The sequence below is a fragment of the Astyanax mexicanus genome, chromosome 6 (genome assembly GCF_023375975.1).
Source record: "Astyanax mexicanus isolate ESR-SI-001 chromosome 6, AstMex3_surface, whole genome shotgun sequence".
NCBI lineage: Eukaryota > Metazoa > Chordata > Actinopteri > Characiformes > Acestrorhamphidae > Astyanax > Astyanax mexicanus.
Window position 1 is genome coordinate 24,907,677 of NC_064413.1, and position 16,754 is coordinate 24,924,430.

Sequence of the window (16,754 nt, forward strand, 5' to 3'; positions counted from 1 at the left end):
ATAAAGTTGGTTTGAAATAAATACTTCTAACGATGATTGAGTTTAATGCATTTATTTGATAAATAATTTAATATAAAATTAATAAACCGACTAATCAAAAAAAATAAGTCTTGTAACATGTAAGGAATATATATCTGTACATGATGAAGTTGATTTGAAATGATTACTTCTAACGATGATTGAGTTTAATGCATTTAATTGATAATTAATTTAATATAAAATAAATGAACTAACTAATTAAAAAAATAAGTCTTGTAACATGTAAGGAATATATATCTGTACATGATAAAGTTGATTTGAAATGATTACTTCTAACGATGATTGAGTTTAATGCATTTATTTGATAATTAATTTAATATAAAATAAATGAACTAACTAATTAAAAAAATAAGTCTTGTAACATGTAAGGAATATATATCTGTACATGATGAAGTTGAATTGAAATTATTACTTCTAACGATGATTGAGTTTAATGCATTTATTCGATAATTAATTTAATATAAAATAAATAAACCGACTAATTAAAAAAATAAGTTTTGTAACATGTAAGGAATATATATCTGTACATGATAAAGTTGATTTGAAATGATTACTTCTAACGATGATTGAGTTTAATGCATTTAATTGATAATTAATTTAATATAAAATAAATAAACCGACTAATTAAAAAAATATGTCTTGTAACATGTAAGGAATATATATCTGTACATGATGAAGTTGAATTGAAATGATTACTTCTAACGATGATTGAGTTTAATGCATTTATTTGATAATTAATTTAATATAAAATATATAAACCGACTAATTAAAAAAATAAGCTTTGTAACATGTAAGGAATATATATCTGTACATGATAAAGTTAATTTGAAATAAATACTTCTAATGATGATTGAGTTTATTGCATTTATTTGATAATTAATTAAATATAAAAAAATAAACCAACTAATTAAAAAAATAAGCCTTGTAACATGTAAGAAATATATATCTGTACATGATAAAGTTGGTTTCAAATAAATACTTTTAACGATGATTGAGTTTAATGCATTTATTTGATCATTCATTTAACGTAAAATTAGTGAATTGACTAATTGAAAAAGTAAGCCTTGTAACATGTAAGGAAATTCTATTTTAAAATAAATTAACATACTCATTAAAATAAGCTTTGTAATATGTAAGGATCATGTATATGTACATGACAAAGTTGATTTGAGACTATTACATTCATTGATAACTGAGTTTAATGCATTTATTTGACTAATAAAGTTGTATAAAAAATAAATAAGTTGACTATTTATTTTTAAGGCTTGTAATATGTAGGCAATATATGTTTGTATACGGTACTGTTAGTTTTGCCATCAAGGAATCACATTTAAGACAGTTTAATAGTGTTTTTCGTTTTTTGCTGTGGTCCGTAATTGTGCCACGGTCCCTAAGAGAGCAGCACGCTGTTGGGAAGAGAAGCGGCGTGAGAGCGCTATCGTTGCGGCTGTATTTTTGTTAAATATGATGTAAAATATACAATCTTCAGTAAAAACTGTGGTTGTAGTTTGTTGTGTTCCCTCATTATAGCAAGAAACCACAGTTACAGTGATGAATCTCCGTTTTGATTAAGGGGGAGGAAGTCCGGAATTCCGAATCTCTCACGAATGTCAAATATAAAACTAACTTTACCGCAGTCCATACCGATCAGGTATGGATCCCCAGTGGAGGAGCAGACCTCTTCCAACAGTGGTGAGTAAACTGGAAACTTCTCACATTTTACACAAAATTCACCCTCAGTAACACTCAGAAAAAAAAACCCAGAGCTGGATTAGGACAGGGCTTTGTTTTGTTTTTCAGGCGCAGTCCGGAGACTTTTCTTTCAGGACTCGTCCTGTGTCTCCGGTGAGTCTCTATCACTAACTGTTATACCTGCAGATACCAACTTATTATAGCATATTATAAAACCTCAGATTTACTGATATAACGTTATACACAACATTTAACTAAACCCGCTTTAGACTGGGGTTTTTGAGTCACCAATCATTTCTGAAGAGGGTTCTCTGAGTATTCACTGTACACTCTGTGGAATTTACTAACCTAGTTTAGCTAAGATATGGTTAGATAGCCAGCATATATTGTAAAGGAGCTAGTGAAATTATTTAACACTTATTTGTATTGTGTATTTTCCTGTTCTTTTTGGATTTAGATTTGAAGGGAAGGAAATTACTCTTAAAAATATGTGCATATGTTTTTGATGACCCTTTATTTGATCACAAGGAGAGATTAATAACAAATGTGGTTATAGTTTTAGGTAAATATTATACATACAATATGAAATTTGGTAATAATAATAAAAAAACGAGGCAGTGATGAGCTGACTGACATACGATTGTCTGCAGTGGCAGGGTGAGGAGCCAGCCGCCTGGGAGGAGCCCCCGCCGTGTCAGCCCGGGTCTCTCGAGATGCAGCGGAGGGCCCACATTAAGATGGTGAGAAAAGCACAATAAACAATTAAAGTGTAATCAAGTATCATTGTCATACATCTCTGTTTTAGCAGCGTCACTAATACGTACAGCTCTGCTTTCACTGAATCTCTATTAACATGAAATTTTATTGTTAACAGTGGATAGAAGGTCAGCTGGATGGGCTCCTACCCACCTCCCACCCAGAGTCTCCATTGCTTTCAACCACACCTGCAAGGTATCACAGCCTCCTTACCTGCCCCTGTACCACCCTGACACCTCCCATTCCCTCTTTCTGATTCTGATTTACCACCCTGACACCTCCCGTTTACTCTTTGAGGTATGGCTGCAAGACTCTGGTGGCGATTGCGGAGGCAGAACCCTGGAACAGGGTGGACACTACTGGTACAGTTGCACAGGTAAGAGTTTCTGGTTTATTCTGTATCCTCTCTACCATCTTCCAACGATTGGAGATTTAAAGTTTTTAGGACACACATACAGTATTCCCTTACACACATACACACTATACACTTAAGTATCCAGCTTTCTGCTTATGTGTGTCTTGCTATCCCTTTACTACTGTAATACTGTTAACTTCCCCACTGTTGGACTCATAAGCAATTATCTGTTTTTGGACAGTGTGAGGAAGCCCGGATCGCGTCCCTCACCACCACCTACCCCCCGGAGACATTCAGCCAGTAAGACACTGCACTTTCACCCACCATCAACACTCAAATAGTCTCTTAAACACCTCACCACCAACAGTAGGACCTCTGTTTTTTCTCATTTCAGGTCAGATGGCCCGATGCTGGTGGCAGAGGTGGATCCCTCTTACAGGCTCGACACCACTGGACCAGTGCCTAGGATTATCCCAGGTCCAGCTGCACAGGTAAGAGTTTGCAATTAGTTCTATATCCTCTCTATCTCTCTATCTTCAAACGATTGAATATCTAAAGGTTTTAGGAAACCCATTCACTACCCATGCACTATCGCCAATCATTAACACGCACATTATTTCTTAACACCTCGCCACCAACATTAAGACCTCAATTTTCTCTCGTTTCAGGTCAGGTGTCGATGTCCTGGTGCTGGATGCAGAGGCGGATCCCTCTCACAGGCTGGACACCAACAGCACTGAGTCTGAGCCTGAGCCAGTGACAGTTGCACAGGTAAGAGTTGAGAATCTCGCTGTCAGCTATAGAAGAGGTACCTGCAGTATCAGCTTGTTTAGATATTTTCCATGTATGACCCATTACTGTATCTCATTTAGTAATAATACTTTTATTTATTGATATATCAATAGAGCAATTCTTAAGAAGAGGTTTTAAACACCATTTTATTCTGTCACTTTTTTAAGTATTAAACTTTAACAAATTTTTGCAGTTAAATTATTAGTAAGGTGTTTTTTATATAACAGTTATAGGTCTACAGTTCTTTGGTAAACCCCTCTATTTTTTTGACTCTGTCTCTTATAGGCTGAGGGGGATCTGGAGAGCAGCGTGGAGGTCATGGTGGAGAGCATAGAAACAGCTCCCAAAAACAAGGTCAGAGTTTAGTTTTACCTAAAGCAGCAAACAAAACGAGTTCACTCTTTAAAAAAACAGGGGTCTTAAAGTCAAATGTTCAGCACAGAACCATAAAACACGTGTATATTTGTATGTACAACAAGACATTAGAAATCTATCTGTATTCCGTCAGAAATTAGTTTAATATCATTTTAGGTCTGAGAAACATTTTTTAATATTGTAGGCGTATTAACAGGATATTATAGCAACTCTATTGTATGTCTTGTATGTCTACAGTTCTATTGCATGTGTATGGGCTGTATATCAGAGGGTTTTACACCATGTCTTATGTTATTCTGTATTGATGTTTCCCTGCAGAGAGGATGGCTACAGCGCTGTCTGAGACTCTGGAGGAGCACAGCCTCTACCTTACTTTCCTGCTGTCCTTACCGGGTAAATAGATACAACAAAAAATGGAGAGGAGAGGATAGATAGATAAATGGACAGATCAATATAAAGGGGGAGGACAGATCAATCAATATAAAGGGGGGGACAGATCAGTAGAAAGGGGGAGGACAGATCAGTAGAAAGGGGGAGGACATCAATAGAAAGGGGGAGGACTGATCAATAGAAAGGGGGAGGACATCAATAGAAAGGGGGAGGACAGATCAATAGAAAGGGGGACAGATCAATAAATCAATAGAGAGGGGGAGGGCAGATCAATAAATCAACAGAAAGGGGAAGGACAGATCAAAAAATCAATAGAAAGGGGGAGGGCCGATCAGTAGAAAGGAGGATGGCAGATCAATAAATCAATAGAAAGGGGGAGGGCAGATCAATATATCAATAGAAAGGGGAAGGGCAGATAGAAAGGGGGAGGGCAGATAGGTAGATAGAAAGGGGGAGGGCAGATAGGTAGATAGAGAGTGGAAGGGCAGGTAGACAGTGAGGGGGAGGGCAGATAGGTAGATAGAAAGGGAAAGGGCAGATAGGTAGATAGAAAGGGGGAGGGTAGATGGGTAGATAGAGAGGGGAAGGGCAGATCGGTAGGGGGAAAATAGATAAATAGAAAGAGGGAGGATAGATTAAAAGGGGGGTATATGGGTAGATAGTAAGGAGGAGGTCAGATAAGTAGATAGAAAGGGGGAGGGGAGATGGGTAGATAGAAAGGGGGAGGGTAGATAGGTAGATAGGGAGGGGGAGGGCAGATGGGTAGGGGAAAATAGATAAATAGAAGGAGGGAGGATAGATTAAAGAGGGGGTAGATGGGTAGATAGAAAAGAGGAGGACAGATAGGTAGATAGAAAGGGGAGGATATATAAATAGAAAGAGGGAGGATAGATTGAAAGGGGAGTATATAGGTAGATAGATTAAAAGGGGGTAGATGGGTAGATAGAAAAGGGGAGGGCAGATAGGTAGATAGAAAGGGGGAGGGTAGATAGGTAGATAGAAAGGGGGAGGGTAGATGGGTAGATAGGGAGGGGGAGGGCAGATGGGTAGGGGGAAAATAGATAAATAGAAGCAGGGAGGATAGATTAAAGAGGGGGGTAGATGGGTAGATAGAAAAGAGGAGGGCAGATAGGTAGATAGAAAGGGGAGGATAAATAGAAAGAGGGAGGATAGATTAAAAGGGGGGTAGATGGTACATAGTAAGGAGAAGGGCAGATAAGTAGATAGAAAGGGGAAGGGCAGATAGGTAGATAGAAAGGGGGAGGGTAGATAGAGAGGGGGAGGATAGATAAATAGAAAGGGGAGGATAGATTGAAAGGGGGGTATATAGATAGATAGATTAAAAGGGGGTAGATGGGTAGATAGAAAAGGGGAGGGCAGAAAGGTAGATAGAAAGGGGAGGATAGATAAATAGAAAGAGGGACAATAGATTGAAAGAGGGGTAGATGGGAGATAGAAAGGGGAGGGTAGATAGTAAGGGGGAGGGCAGATAGGTAGATAGAAAGGGGGAGGGTAGATAGGTAGATAGTAAGGGGGAGGGGAGATAGGTAGATAGAAAGGGGGAGGGTAGATAGGTAGATAGAGAGGGGGAGGGCAGAAAGGTGAATAGAAAGTGGGAGGCAAGATAGGTAGATAGAGAGGGGGAGGGCAGATAGGTAGATAGAAAGGGGGAGGGCAGATAGGTAGATAGAAAGGGGGAGGGCAGATAGAAAGGTGGTGGGTAGATAGGTGGATAGAGAGGGGGAGGGTAGATGGGTAGATAGAGAGGGGAAGGGCAGATAGGTAGATAGAAAGGGGGAGAGTAGATAGGTAGATAGAGAGGGGAAGGGCAGATAGGTAGATAGAAAGGGGGAGGGTAGATAGGTAGATAGAGAGGAGGAGAGAAGATAGGTAGATAGAGAAGGGGAAGATAGGTAGGTAGAAAGGGGGAGGGCAGATAGGTAGATAGAAAGGGGGAGGGCAGATAGGTAGATAGAGAGGGGGAGGGCAGATAGGTAGATAGAAAGGGGGAGGGTAGATAGAGAGGGGGAGGGCAGATAGGTAGATAGAGAGGGGGAGGATAGATAAATAGAAAGGGGAAAGATGGATTGTAAGGGGGTAGATGGATAGTAAGGGGGAGGGCAGATAGGTAGATAGTCAGGCGCAGGGCAGATAAGTAGATAGAAAGTGGGAGGACAGATAGGTAGATAAAGAGGGGGAGGGCAGATAGGTAGATAAAAAGGGGGAGAGTAGATAGGTAGATAGAGAGGGGGAGGGCAGATAGGTAGATAGAAAGGGGGAGGGTAGATAGAGAGGGGGAGGGCAGATAGGTAGATAGAGAGGGGGAGGGCAGATAGGTAGATAGAAAGGGGGAGGGCAGATAGGTAGATAGAAAGGGGGAGGGCAGATAGAAAGGTGGTGGGTAGATAGGTCGATAGAGAGGGGGAGGGTAGATGGGTAGATAGAGAGGGGAAGGGCAGATAGGTAGATAGAAAGGGGGAGAGTAGATAGGTAGATAGAGAGGGGGAGGGCAGATAGGTAGATAGAAAGTGGGAGGCAAGATAGGTAGATAGAGAGGGGGAGGGCAGATAGGTAGATAGAAAGGGGGAGGGCAGATAGGTAGATAGAAAGGGGGAGGGCAGATAGAAAGGTGGTGGGTAGATAGGTGGATAGAGAGGGGGAGGGTAGATGGGTAGATAGAGAGGGGAAGGGCAGATAGGTAGATAGAAAGGGGGAGAGTAGATAGGTAGATAGAGAGGGGGAGGGCAGATAGGTAGATAGAAAGGGGGAGGGTAGATAGAGAGGGGGAGGGCAGATAGGTAGATAGAGAGGGGGAGGATAGATAAATAGAAAGGGGAAAGATAGATTGAAAGGGGGTAGATAGATAGTAAGGGGGAGGGCAGATAAGTAGATAGAAAGGGGAGGGTAGATGGAGAGGGGGAGGGCAGATAGGTAGATAGAAAGGGGGGAGGGCAGATAGGTAAATAGAGAGGGGGAGGGCAGAAAGGTAAATAGAAAGTGGGAGGACAGATAGGTAAATAGAAAGGGGGAGGGCAGATGGGTAGATAGAAAGGGCAGGGCAGATGGGTAGATAGAAAGGGGGAGGGCAGATGGGTAGATACAAAGGGGGAGGGCAGATGGGTAGATAGAACGGGGGAGGGTAGATAGGTAGATAGAGAGGGGGAGGACAGATAGGTAGATAGAAAGTGGGAGGACAGATGCGTAGATAGAGAGGGGGAGGGCAGATAGGTAAATAGAAAGGGGGAGGGTAGATAGAGAGGGGGAGGATAGATAGATAGAAAGGGGGAGGGTAGATAGGTAGATAGAAAGGGGGAGGGTAGATAGGTAGACAGAGAGGGGGAGGGTAGATAGAGAGGGGGAGGGCAGATAAGTAGATAGAGAGGGGGAGGGCAGATAGGTAGATAGAAAGTGGGAGGACAGATAGGTAGATAGAGAGGGGGAGGGCAGATAGGTAAATAGAAAGGGGGAGGGTAGATAGAGAGGGGGAGGATAGATAGATAGAAAGGGGGAGGGTAGATAGGTAGATAGAAAGGGGGAGGGTAGATAGGTAGATAGAAAGGGGGAGGGTAGGTAGGTAGGTAGAAAGGGGGAGGGTAGATAGAGAGGGGGAGGGCAGATCGGTAGGGGGAGGATAGATTAAAAGGGGGGTAGATGGATACATAGAAAAGGGGAGGGCAGATAGGTAGATAGACAGGGGGAGGGCAGATAGGTAGATAGACAGGGGGAGGATAGATGAATAGAGAGGGGGAGGACAGATAGGTAGATAGAAAGGGGGAAGGCAGATAGGTAGATACAGAGGGGGAGGATAGATAAATAGAAAGGGGGAGGGTAGATTGAAAGGGGGTAGATGGGTAGATAGTAATGGGGAGGGCAGATAGGTAGATAGAAAGGGGGTAGATAGGTAGATAGAGAGGGGGAGGGCAGATAGGTAGATAGAAAGGGGGAGGGTAGATAGGTAGATAGAGAGGGGGAGGGCAGGTAGGCAGATAGAGAAGGGTAGGGCAGATAGGTAGATAGAAAGGGGGAGGATAGATGAATAGAAAGAGGGAGGATAGATTGAAAGGGGGGTAGATGGGTAGATAGAATGGGAGAGGGCAGATAGGTAGCTAAAGAGATAGGAAGATAGAAAGGGGGAGGGCAGATAAATTGAAAGAGGGAGGATAGATTAAAAGGGGGCATAGATAGAACGGGAGAGGGCAGATAGGTAGATAGAGAGAGGGGCAGGGCAGATAGGTAGATAGAAAGGGGGCAGATAGGTAGATAGAGAGGGGGAGGGTAGATAGGTAGATAGAGAGGGGGAGGGCAGATGGGTACATAGAAAGGGGGAGGGTAGATAGGTAGATAGAAAGGGGGAGGGCAGATGGGTAAATAGAGAGAGAGGGGCAGGGCAGATAGGTAGGGGGAGGATAGATAAATAGAAAGAGGGAGGATAGATTAAAAGGGGGGTAGATGGGTAGATAGAAAAGGGGATGGCAGATAGGTAAATAGAAAGGGGGAGGGTAGATAGGTAGATAGAGAGGGGGAGGGCAGATAGGCAGATAGAAAAGGGGAGGGCAGATAGGTAGATAGAAAGGGGGAGGGCAGATAGGTAGATAGCAATGGCGCAGATAGATAAATAGAAAGAGGGAGGATAGATTGAAAGAGGGGTAGATAGGTAGATAGAGAGGGGAGGGCAGATAGGTAGATAGAGAGGGGTAGGGCAGATAGGTAGATAGAAAGGGGGACGGCAGATAGGTAAATAGAGAGGGGGAGGGTAGATAGAAAGGGGGAGGGTAGATAGAAAGGGGGAGGGTAGATAGATAGGGGGAGGGCAGATTGGTAGGTAGAAAGGGGGAGGGCAGATAGGTAAATAGAAAGGGGGAGGGTAGATAGAGAGGGGGAGGATATATAGATAGAAAGGGGGAGGGTAGATAGGTAGATAGAAAGGGGGAGGGTAGATAGGTAGATAGAAAGTGGGAGGGTAGATAGGTAGATAGAGAGGGGGAGGGCAGATTGGTTGGGGGAGAATAGATTAAAAGGGGGGTAGATGGATACATAGAAAAGGGGAGGGCAGATAGGTAGATAGAAAGGGGGAGGGCAGATAGGTAGATAGACAGGGGGAGGATAGATGAATAGAGAGGGGGAGAGCAGATAGGTAGATAGAGAGGGGGAGGGCAGATAAGTAGGGGGGTAGATTAAAAGGGGGTAGATGGTAGATAGAAAAGGGGAGGGCAGATAGGTAGATAGCAAGGGTGAGGATAAATAGAAATAAATAAATAAATAAATAGAAAGAAGAATGATAGATTGAAAGAGGGGTAGATAGGTAGATAGAAAGGGGGAGGGCAGTCAGGTAGAAAGGGGAGGATAGATTGAAAGGGGGCAGATAGGTAGATAGAAAGGGGGAAGGCAGATAGATAGTAATGGGGAGGGCAGATAGGTAGATAGAAAGGGGGTAGATAGGTAGATAGAGAGGGGGAGGGCAGATAGGTAGATAGAGAGGGGGAGGGCAGATAGAGAGGGGGAGGGCAGATAGGCAGATAGAAAAGGGGAGGGCAGATAGGTAGATAGAAAAGGGGAGGATAGATTGAAAGGGGGCAGATAGGTAGATAGTAAGGGGGAAGATAGATGAATAGAAAGAGGGAGGATAGATTGAAAGGGGGGTAGATGGGTAGGTAGAATGGGAGAGGGCAGATAGGTAGCTAAAGAGATAGGAAGATAGAAAGGGGGAGGGCAGATAAATTGAAAGAGGGAGGATAGATTAAAAGGGGGGCATAGATAGAACGGGAGAGGGCAGATAGGTAGATAGAAAGGGGGAGGGCAGATATGTAGATAGAGGGGGGGCAGGTAGATAGTGAGGGGGAGGGCAGATAGAAAGGGGGAGGGTAGATGGGTAGATAGAGAGGGGGAGGGCAGATTGGTAGATAGAAAGGGGGAGAGCAGATAGGTAGATAGAAAGGGGGAGAGTAGATGGGTAGATAGAAAGGGAGAGGGTAGATAGGTAGGTAGAGAGGGGGAGGGCAGATTGGTAGGGGAGGATAGATAAATAGAAAGAGGGAGGATAGATTAAAAGGGGGGTAGATGGGTAGATAGAAAGGGGGAGGGCAGATAGGTAGATAGAAAGAGGGAGGGTAGATAAGTAGATAGAAAGGGGGAGGGCAGATAGGTAGATAGAAAGGGGAGGGCAGATAGGTAGATAGAAAGGGGGAGGGCAGATTGGTAGATAGAAAGGGGGAGGGCAGATAGGTAGATAGAAAGGAGGAGGGTAGATAAGTAGATAGAGAGGGGGAGGGCAGATAGGTAGATAGAAAGGAGGGGGTAGATAGGTAGATAGAAAAGGGGAGGGTAGATAAGTAGATAGAGAGGGGGAGGGCAGATAGGTAGATAGAAAGGAGGGGGTAGATAGGTAGATAGAAAAGGGGAGGGCAGATAGGTAAATAGAAAGGAGGAGGGTAGATGGGTAGATAGAGAGGGGGAGGGCAGATAGGTACACTCTAAAAAAACAGAGGTATGAGGTACACTCTTCATAATTGTACCCTCAATGGTACAATATTGGTCTTTGCAGGGTCAGATTTGTTCCCTTTGAAGTACAAAGTCATTCCTAACAGCAATAAGTAAAGATTTGTACCATTTAACCAGCCAAAAGGTACAGTCATATGAAAAAGTTTGGGCACCCCTATTAATCTTAATCATTTTTAGTTCTAAATATTTGGGTGCTTGCAACAGCCATTTCAGTTTGATCTAATAACTGATGGACACAGTAATATTTCAGGATTGAAATGAGGTTTATTGTACTAACAGAAAATGTGCAATATGCATTAAACCAAAATTTGACCGGTGCAAAAGTATGGGCACCCTTATCATTTTATTGATTTGAAGACTCCTAACTACTTTTCACTGACTTACTGAAGCACAAAATTGGTTTGAGCTTTGAACTTCATAGCCAGGTGTATCCAATCATGAGAAAAGGTATTTAAGGAGGCCAATTGCAAGTTGTTCTCCTATTTGAATCTCCTCTGAAGAGTGGCATCATGGGCTCACTCTTTCTAGGCTCTGGCCCTGGATAACCCCTCTTCTTTCCGGTGAACTTGAGCTTCTGGCTGCTGTGTCTGTAGGTTTACATGGTTTGGCGTGGTGAAGTGAGGCACAATTGTGACGATTTGCATGCTCTAATCAATTAAGTGATTGCTGTGGACAGTGTTGTGCCAGTTCACAGCTTTTCTGAACTAGTTCAAGTTCAGTTCATACATGCTCAAAGTGAACAGTTCACGTTCAAAGTTCACAATTTTAATTCTGAACTAGTTCAAAGTTCAGTTCATTTTACTTTTTTCGTGAGACATTCAAATAAATGCTTTTTTTCACACTACAAGCTAGAAATCACTATACGTTCTTTGAAACTGCTCATTGTAGACATTTGCTCATGACACTGCAATTGTGGGTTTCATACCAGGTGATGAAAATGTTCATAAGGAGAATCGGTGTCTGTCTCCGTGCCATCACTTCCACTAGCAATTTTTTTTAATTGCAGCGCTTTCTCGCACACTTCTCTCTCTCTCTCTCTCTCTCTCTCTCTCTCTCTCTCTCTCTCTCTCTCTCTCTGTCTCTCTGTATCTCTCTCTTTTGCCCTGGCGCTCCGCGCTCTCCGCGTCGTTGCTCCTCGCTCTCTCTCTCACTCCCTCTCGCGCGCTCTCCGCGTCGTTGCCAGTATGTTATTAACTAGCCAGCGTTCATTTACAGGGATGTCTGCCGTTCATGACACATACTGTGAACTAATTCACATTCAAGTTCTTTATTAAAAATGTGTTTCGTTCAGTTCAACGTTCATGAAAAAATGAGCGTGTTCAATATACGCATGCTTTTGAACTCGGTTCACGCACAACACTGGCCGTGGACAGGCCAAGTTCCGATTTAAGGACTTTAAGCTCTTTTTAACTGCTCCGGTTTTTGGGGTGCTGCTGCTTTCTCTTTTGGTAAGCTGTTTGACCCAGCTGATATATTAATACCATTTTAACGGTCATTAGATTGTTGTTTTTGTTCATTCTTTTGTTTTGTTTATATATACATATTTCCTTTGAGTGTGTCTTGGTTTGTTTAATTTCATCCCCAGACGCGTTTTTCCGTTTTTTTTCCCCGTTTTTTTTCAGTATTACAAGTTTTAGTAATTTTCTTTGGCTGTGTGGAGATTTTTTTATTTTTATTTGTTAGATTATATTTTTGTCAACATTTTGGGTTTATTTTTGTTTGTGATTTTTCTAATAATAGTAGTAAATACATAATTGATTTTCTTTTTCTTTTTTATACAGGCGAATAACAAAAGTAACGTGATAGTTGCTTTTACTGGTAACTAGTTACTTTTATAGTGAAGTAACTCTGTTAGTAACTCAGTTACTTTTTTGGAGAAGTAACGAGTAACTATAACTAATTACTTTTTCAAAGTAAGGTGCCCAACACTATTCAACACTATATCACTACTTCGCCTTTTTCTTTGGTAAGTCTCTATCAAACCCTTACACAGCTTCACCAGACCAGTATAGCCTCAATCATGTCAACCATGCAGCTTGATTTAGGGCATCTCAGTGTGTCCTTGCTATCGTAACGACAAGAAAAGTACACTTTGCTCGGCTTAAAACGCACAAAAGGCATATACTAATTCACTTAATTAATCATATATTTATTTTTTGCCGTGATGTAAAATCAACCAATCAGCGTGTCACTTGCCTTTACTTACCCTTTAAGAGACAGGTGCTAGATTGCTATTTTAATGATGAAGAGCTTCTGCACTCCTCAGCAGTGGAAACTAAGCTGAATCAAAATATATGACAACAGAAATAAAACTATAGATGGATCAGTATGAATTAAAGTATGTATTTGTTTTGTTTTAGGAGGAGTCAGACGTCTTCTCCACTGACACTTCGCCTTTTTCTTCTGTGAGTCTCTATTAAACTGTTTCACACCAACATCAGACCCAGTATAGCCTTTTTTAAAACATAATGTGCATAATCCTTTTGTGCAGGTTTTTTCATGTGTAGGTGATTTTTAGATATTTTTATTATTTATTAATGCTTATATTGTTAATACTAATATAGTTTGTTATATATTTCTGTTTATGTGTGCCTTGCTATCCTTTTCCAGCTGTAACTATGTGAATTTCCCCACTGAGGGAATAATAAAGGACTATTTCTTTCTATATGTTTTTTGTGGACAGTGTCCAGACTCATCAGTGGAGGACCTCACCACCACCGTCTTTTCACCAGCACTAACCAGCCAGGGAGTCACTGCACCTATACCCACCGTCAGAACGCAAGGCAGACCCCTTAAAAGACTCGCCATCAACCTTTGGACCTCTGTATTTTCTCGTTTCAGGTCTCGGTTCGAGTCTCGGTGCTGGCTGGGGAGGCGGACCCACGTCTGGAGCCGGAGCCAGCTGCACAGGTAAGATCTTGTTCCAATGTTCAATATATGTCTCATTTAATAATATTGGTGTTATTTTATAGTGTAATTCAGACATGCATTCACAGCAATACTGAAAATACATTTTAAATATATAATTTTATTCTGTTTTACCTACTTAAAAAGCTTCTAGAAGGTTTTCTGTAAATACTGTCAAACATTCTTTTTTCTGCAGTGAAATTATTAGTGACATGTCTGCAATTCTACATTTAACCCCTTTACTTCTTTATCTCTGCTTCTTGTAGGACGTGGGTGACCTGGAGAACGGTGTGGAGGTCTTTGATTTGTTTTGTTCTGTTGTGTGTGTTTGTGTGGGATGTCTGTGTAAATGGTTTTTACACCACATCTTACTTTATTCTGCTTTCTTCTGATCTTTTCCATACAGAGAGGTCTGCTGTTCCTGAGCTGCTTCAGGGGGTCACAGAGGGAGTAGTGAACCATCCGACGATACAACCGAGTGAAGATGGTTCTGTGGGTAGATCAGTGGGTGTGTAGATCAGTGGATGGGTAGTTCAGTGAATGGGTAGATCAGTGGGAGTGAAGATCAGTGGGTGGGTAGTTCAGTGGGTGTCTAGATCAGTGGGTGTGTAGATCAGTGAGTGTGTAGATTAGTGGGTGTGTAGATCAGTGGGTGTGTAGATCAGTGGGTGTGTAGATCAGTGAGTGTCTAGATCAGTGGGTGTGTAGATCAGTGGGTGTGTAGATCAGTGGGTGTTTTAGATCAGTGAGTGTGTAGATCAGTGAGTGTCTAGATCAGTGAGTGTCTAGATCAGTGAGTGTGTAGATCAGTGGGTGTGTAGATCAGTGGGTGTGTAGATCAGTGGGTGTGTAGATCAGTGGGTGTTTTAGATCAGTGAGTGTGTAGATCAGTGAGTGTCTAGATCAGTGAGTGTGTAGATCAGTGGGTGTGTAGATCAGTGAGTGTGTAGGTCAGTGGGTGTGTAGATCAGTGGGTGTTTTAGATCAGTGAGTGTGTAGATCAGTGAGTGTGTAGATCAGTGAGTGTCTAGATCAGTGGGTGTGTAGATCAGTGGGTGTGTAGATCAGTGAGTGTGTAGATCAGTGGGTGTGTAGATCAGTGGGTGTGTAGATCAGTGGGTGTTTTAGATCAGTGAGTGTGTAGATCAGTGAGTGTCTAGATCAGTGGGTGTGTAGATCAGTGGGTGTGTAGATCAGTGGGTGTGTAGATCAGTGGGTGTGTAGATCAGTGGGTGTTTTAGATCAGTGAGTGTCTAGATCAGTGAGTGTGTAGATCAGTGGGTGTGTAGATCAGTGAGTGTCTAGATCAGTGGGTGTGTAGATCAGTGGGTGTGTAGATCAGTGGGTGTGTAGATCAGTGGGTGTGTAGATCAGTGAGTGTGTAGATCAGTGGGTGGGTAGATTAGTGGGGGGGGGGTAGATCAGTGGGTTTATAGATCAGTGGGTGTGTAGATCAGTGGGTGTGTAGATCAGTGGGTGTTTTAGATCAGTGAGTGTGTAGATCAGTGGGTGTGTAGATCAGTGGGTGTGTAGATCAGTGGGTGTGTAGATCAGTGGGTGTGTAGATCAGTGAGTGTGTAGATCAGTGGGTGTGTAGATCAGTGGGTGTTTTAGATCAGTGAGTGTCTAGATCAGTGAGTGTGTAGATCAGTGGGTGTGTAGATCAGTGAGTGTCTAGATCAGTGGGTGTGTAGATCAGTGGGTGTGTAGATCAGTGGGTGTGTAGATCAGTGGGTGTGTAGATCAGTGGGTGTGTAGATCAGTGAGTGTGTAGATCAGTGGGTGGGTAGATTAGTGGGGGGGGGGTAGATCAGTGGGTTTATAGATCAGTGGGTGTGTAGATTAGTGGGTTTATAGATCAGTGGGTGTGTAGATTAGTGGATCTGTAGATTAGTGGGTGTGTCTTAATAGGAATTAATTAGATTAATAGATTTATATAGTTATAGGCATTAATTAGATCCATTGGTAGATAGATTTTGATATTAATAGGCATGTAATTAGATTGATAGATTTAAATATTTATATGCATTATTTAGATTGATTGATAGATTTAAATATTTCTAGGCATTAATTAAAGTGATATATTTATATGCATTAATTAGATTGATATATTTATATATTTATAGGCATTATTAGATTCCTAAATTTATATTTTAATAGGCATTAATTAAATTGATATTTATATATTTATAGGCATTATTACATTCCTAAATTTATACTTTAATAAGCATTAATTAGAATCATAGATGTATATATTTATGCAATAATGAAATTAATAGATTTCAGATAGATTTCCCTATCTTTTTCATAAACATTTGATATTATTTATGTATATTATGTGTATATATTTAAAGCTTTAATAAAGTTTATTTTTATTGTATTATTTTGTTGTTTGCCTTTTTATGTTGTGGTCTTTGTTGAGTTTGCTGTAACATCACCCTTTAACAAACAACCAAAACCAGAACTTTTTCCATTATACAACTTTTAAACATTCAGCTGTTTCTTTTATTTTGTCAGGGTTCAATAAAAGCTCTGTAACTGGTTTTGGTAATAAATAATGATACATAACTTTATTTATTACTTATTATTAGTTTTATATCATACTGCTTAGCGTTAGTGGATGTTCTCTTGAGAGTAAATAAAGGAATAGTCTGTGTTTTCTGTTATGTGAGCTTGATTTGAAGGGGATGTAAAGGGCAACTTATTAAAAAATTACCCAGTGTAAAACTGTCACATCCCACAGTGTGATGGGGAAAATGCAACATGGAAATTTGTGTTTATGTTCGGGATGAGGACAGTCTGTTGGCATCTATTACTGTACCTACAGTCAGTATTGGCCGTGGGTGACGGTAGACCTGTTTTAGAGGACTTTACCTTCCCTTAAATGTTCTTTAGCCCCCACAAATAAACATGGAAGCCCTGGGAAATATTGTGGGCCTGGAATGGCACA

General features: G+C 41.5%; 1 protein-coding gene across 3 annotated transcripts; it reads left to right on the forward strand.

The window, feature by feature from the left end:
- The first annotated feature begins 2,381 nt into the window (after positions 1–2,381).
- LOC111193358 (uncharacterized) lies at positions 2,382–15,215 on the forward strand. Of its 3 annotated transcripts, none has more exons than XR_007439639.1 (12): positions 2,382–2,471; positions 2,606–2,682; positions 2,785–2,863; positions 3,084–3,142; positions 3,237–3,333; positions 3,511–3,613; positions 3,920–3,988; positions 4,328–4,402; positions 13,258–13,302; positions 13,581–13,807; positions 14,071–14,754; positions 15,078–15,215. XR_007439639.1 is itself a non-coding variant. In XM_049480771.1 (12 exons), the coding sequence occupies exons 2-12, from the start codon at positions 2,625–2,627 to the stop codon at positions 14,227–14,229; spliced, it is 861 nt and encodes a 286-aa protein (XP_049336728.1). In that variant the 5' UTR covers positions 2,382–2,471; positions 2,606–2,624; the 3' UTR covers positions 14,230–14,309. The 3 variants fall into 3 exon arrangements, 1 of the variants encoding a protein (XP_049336728.1); XR_007439640.1 differs by lacking the exon at positions 15,078–15,215 and adding an exon at positions 14,981–15,061; XM_049480771.1 differs by lacking the exon at positions 15,078–15,215 and having other exon boundaries at positions 14,071–14,100; positions 14,211–14,309.
- Positions 15,216–16,754: the final 1,539 nt, after the last annotated feature.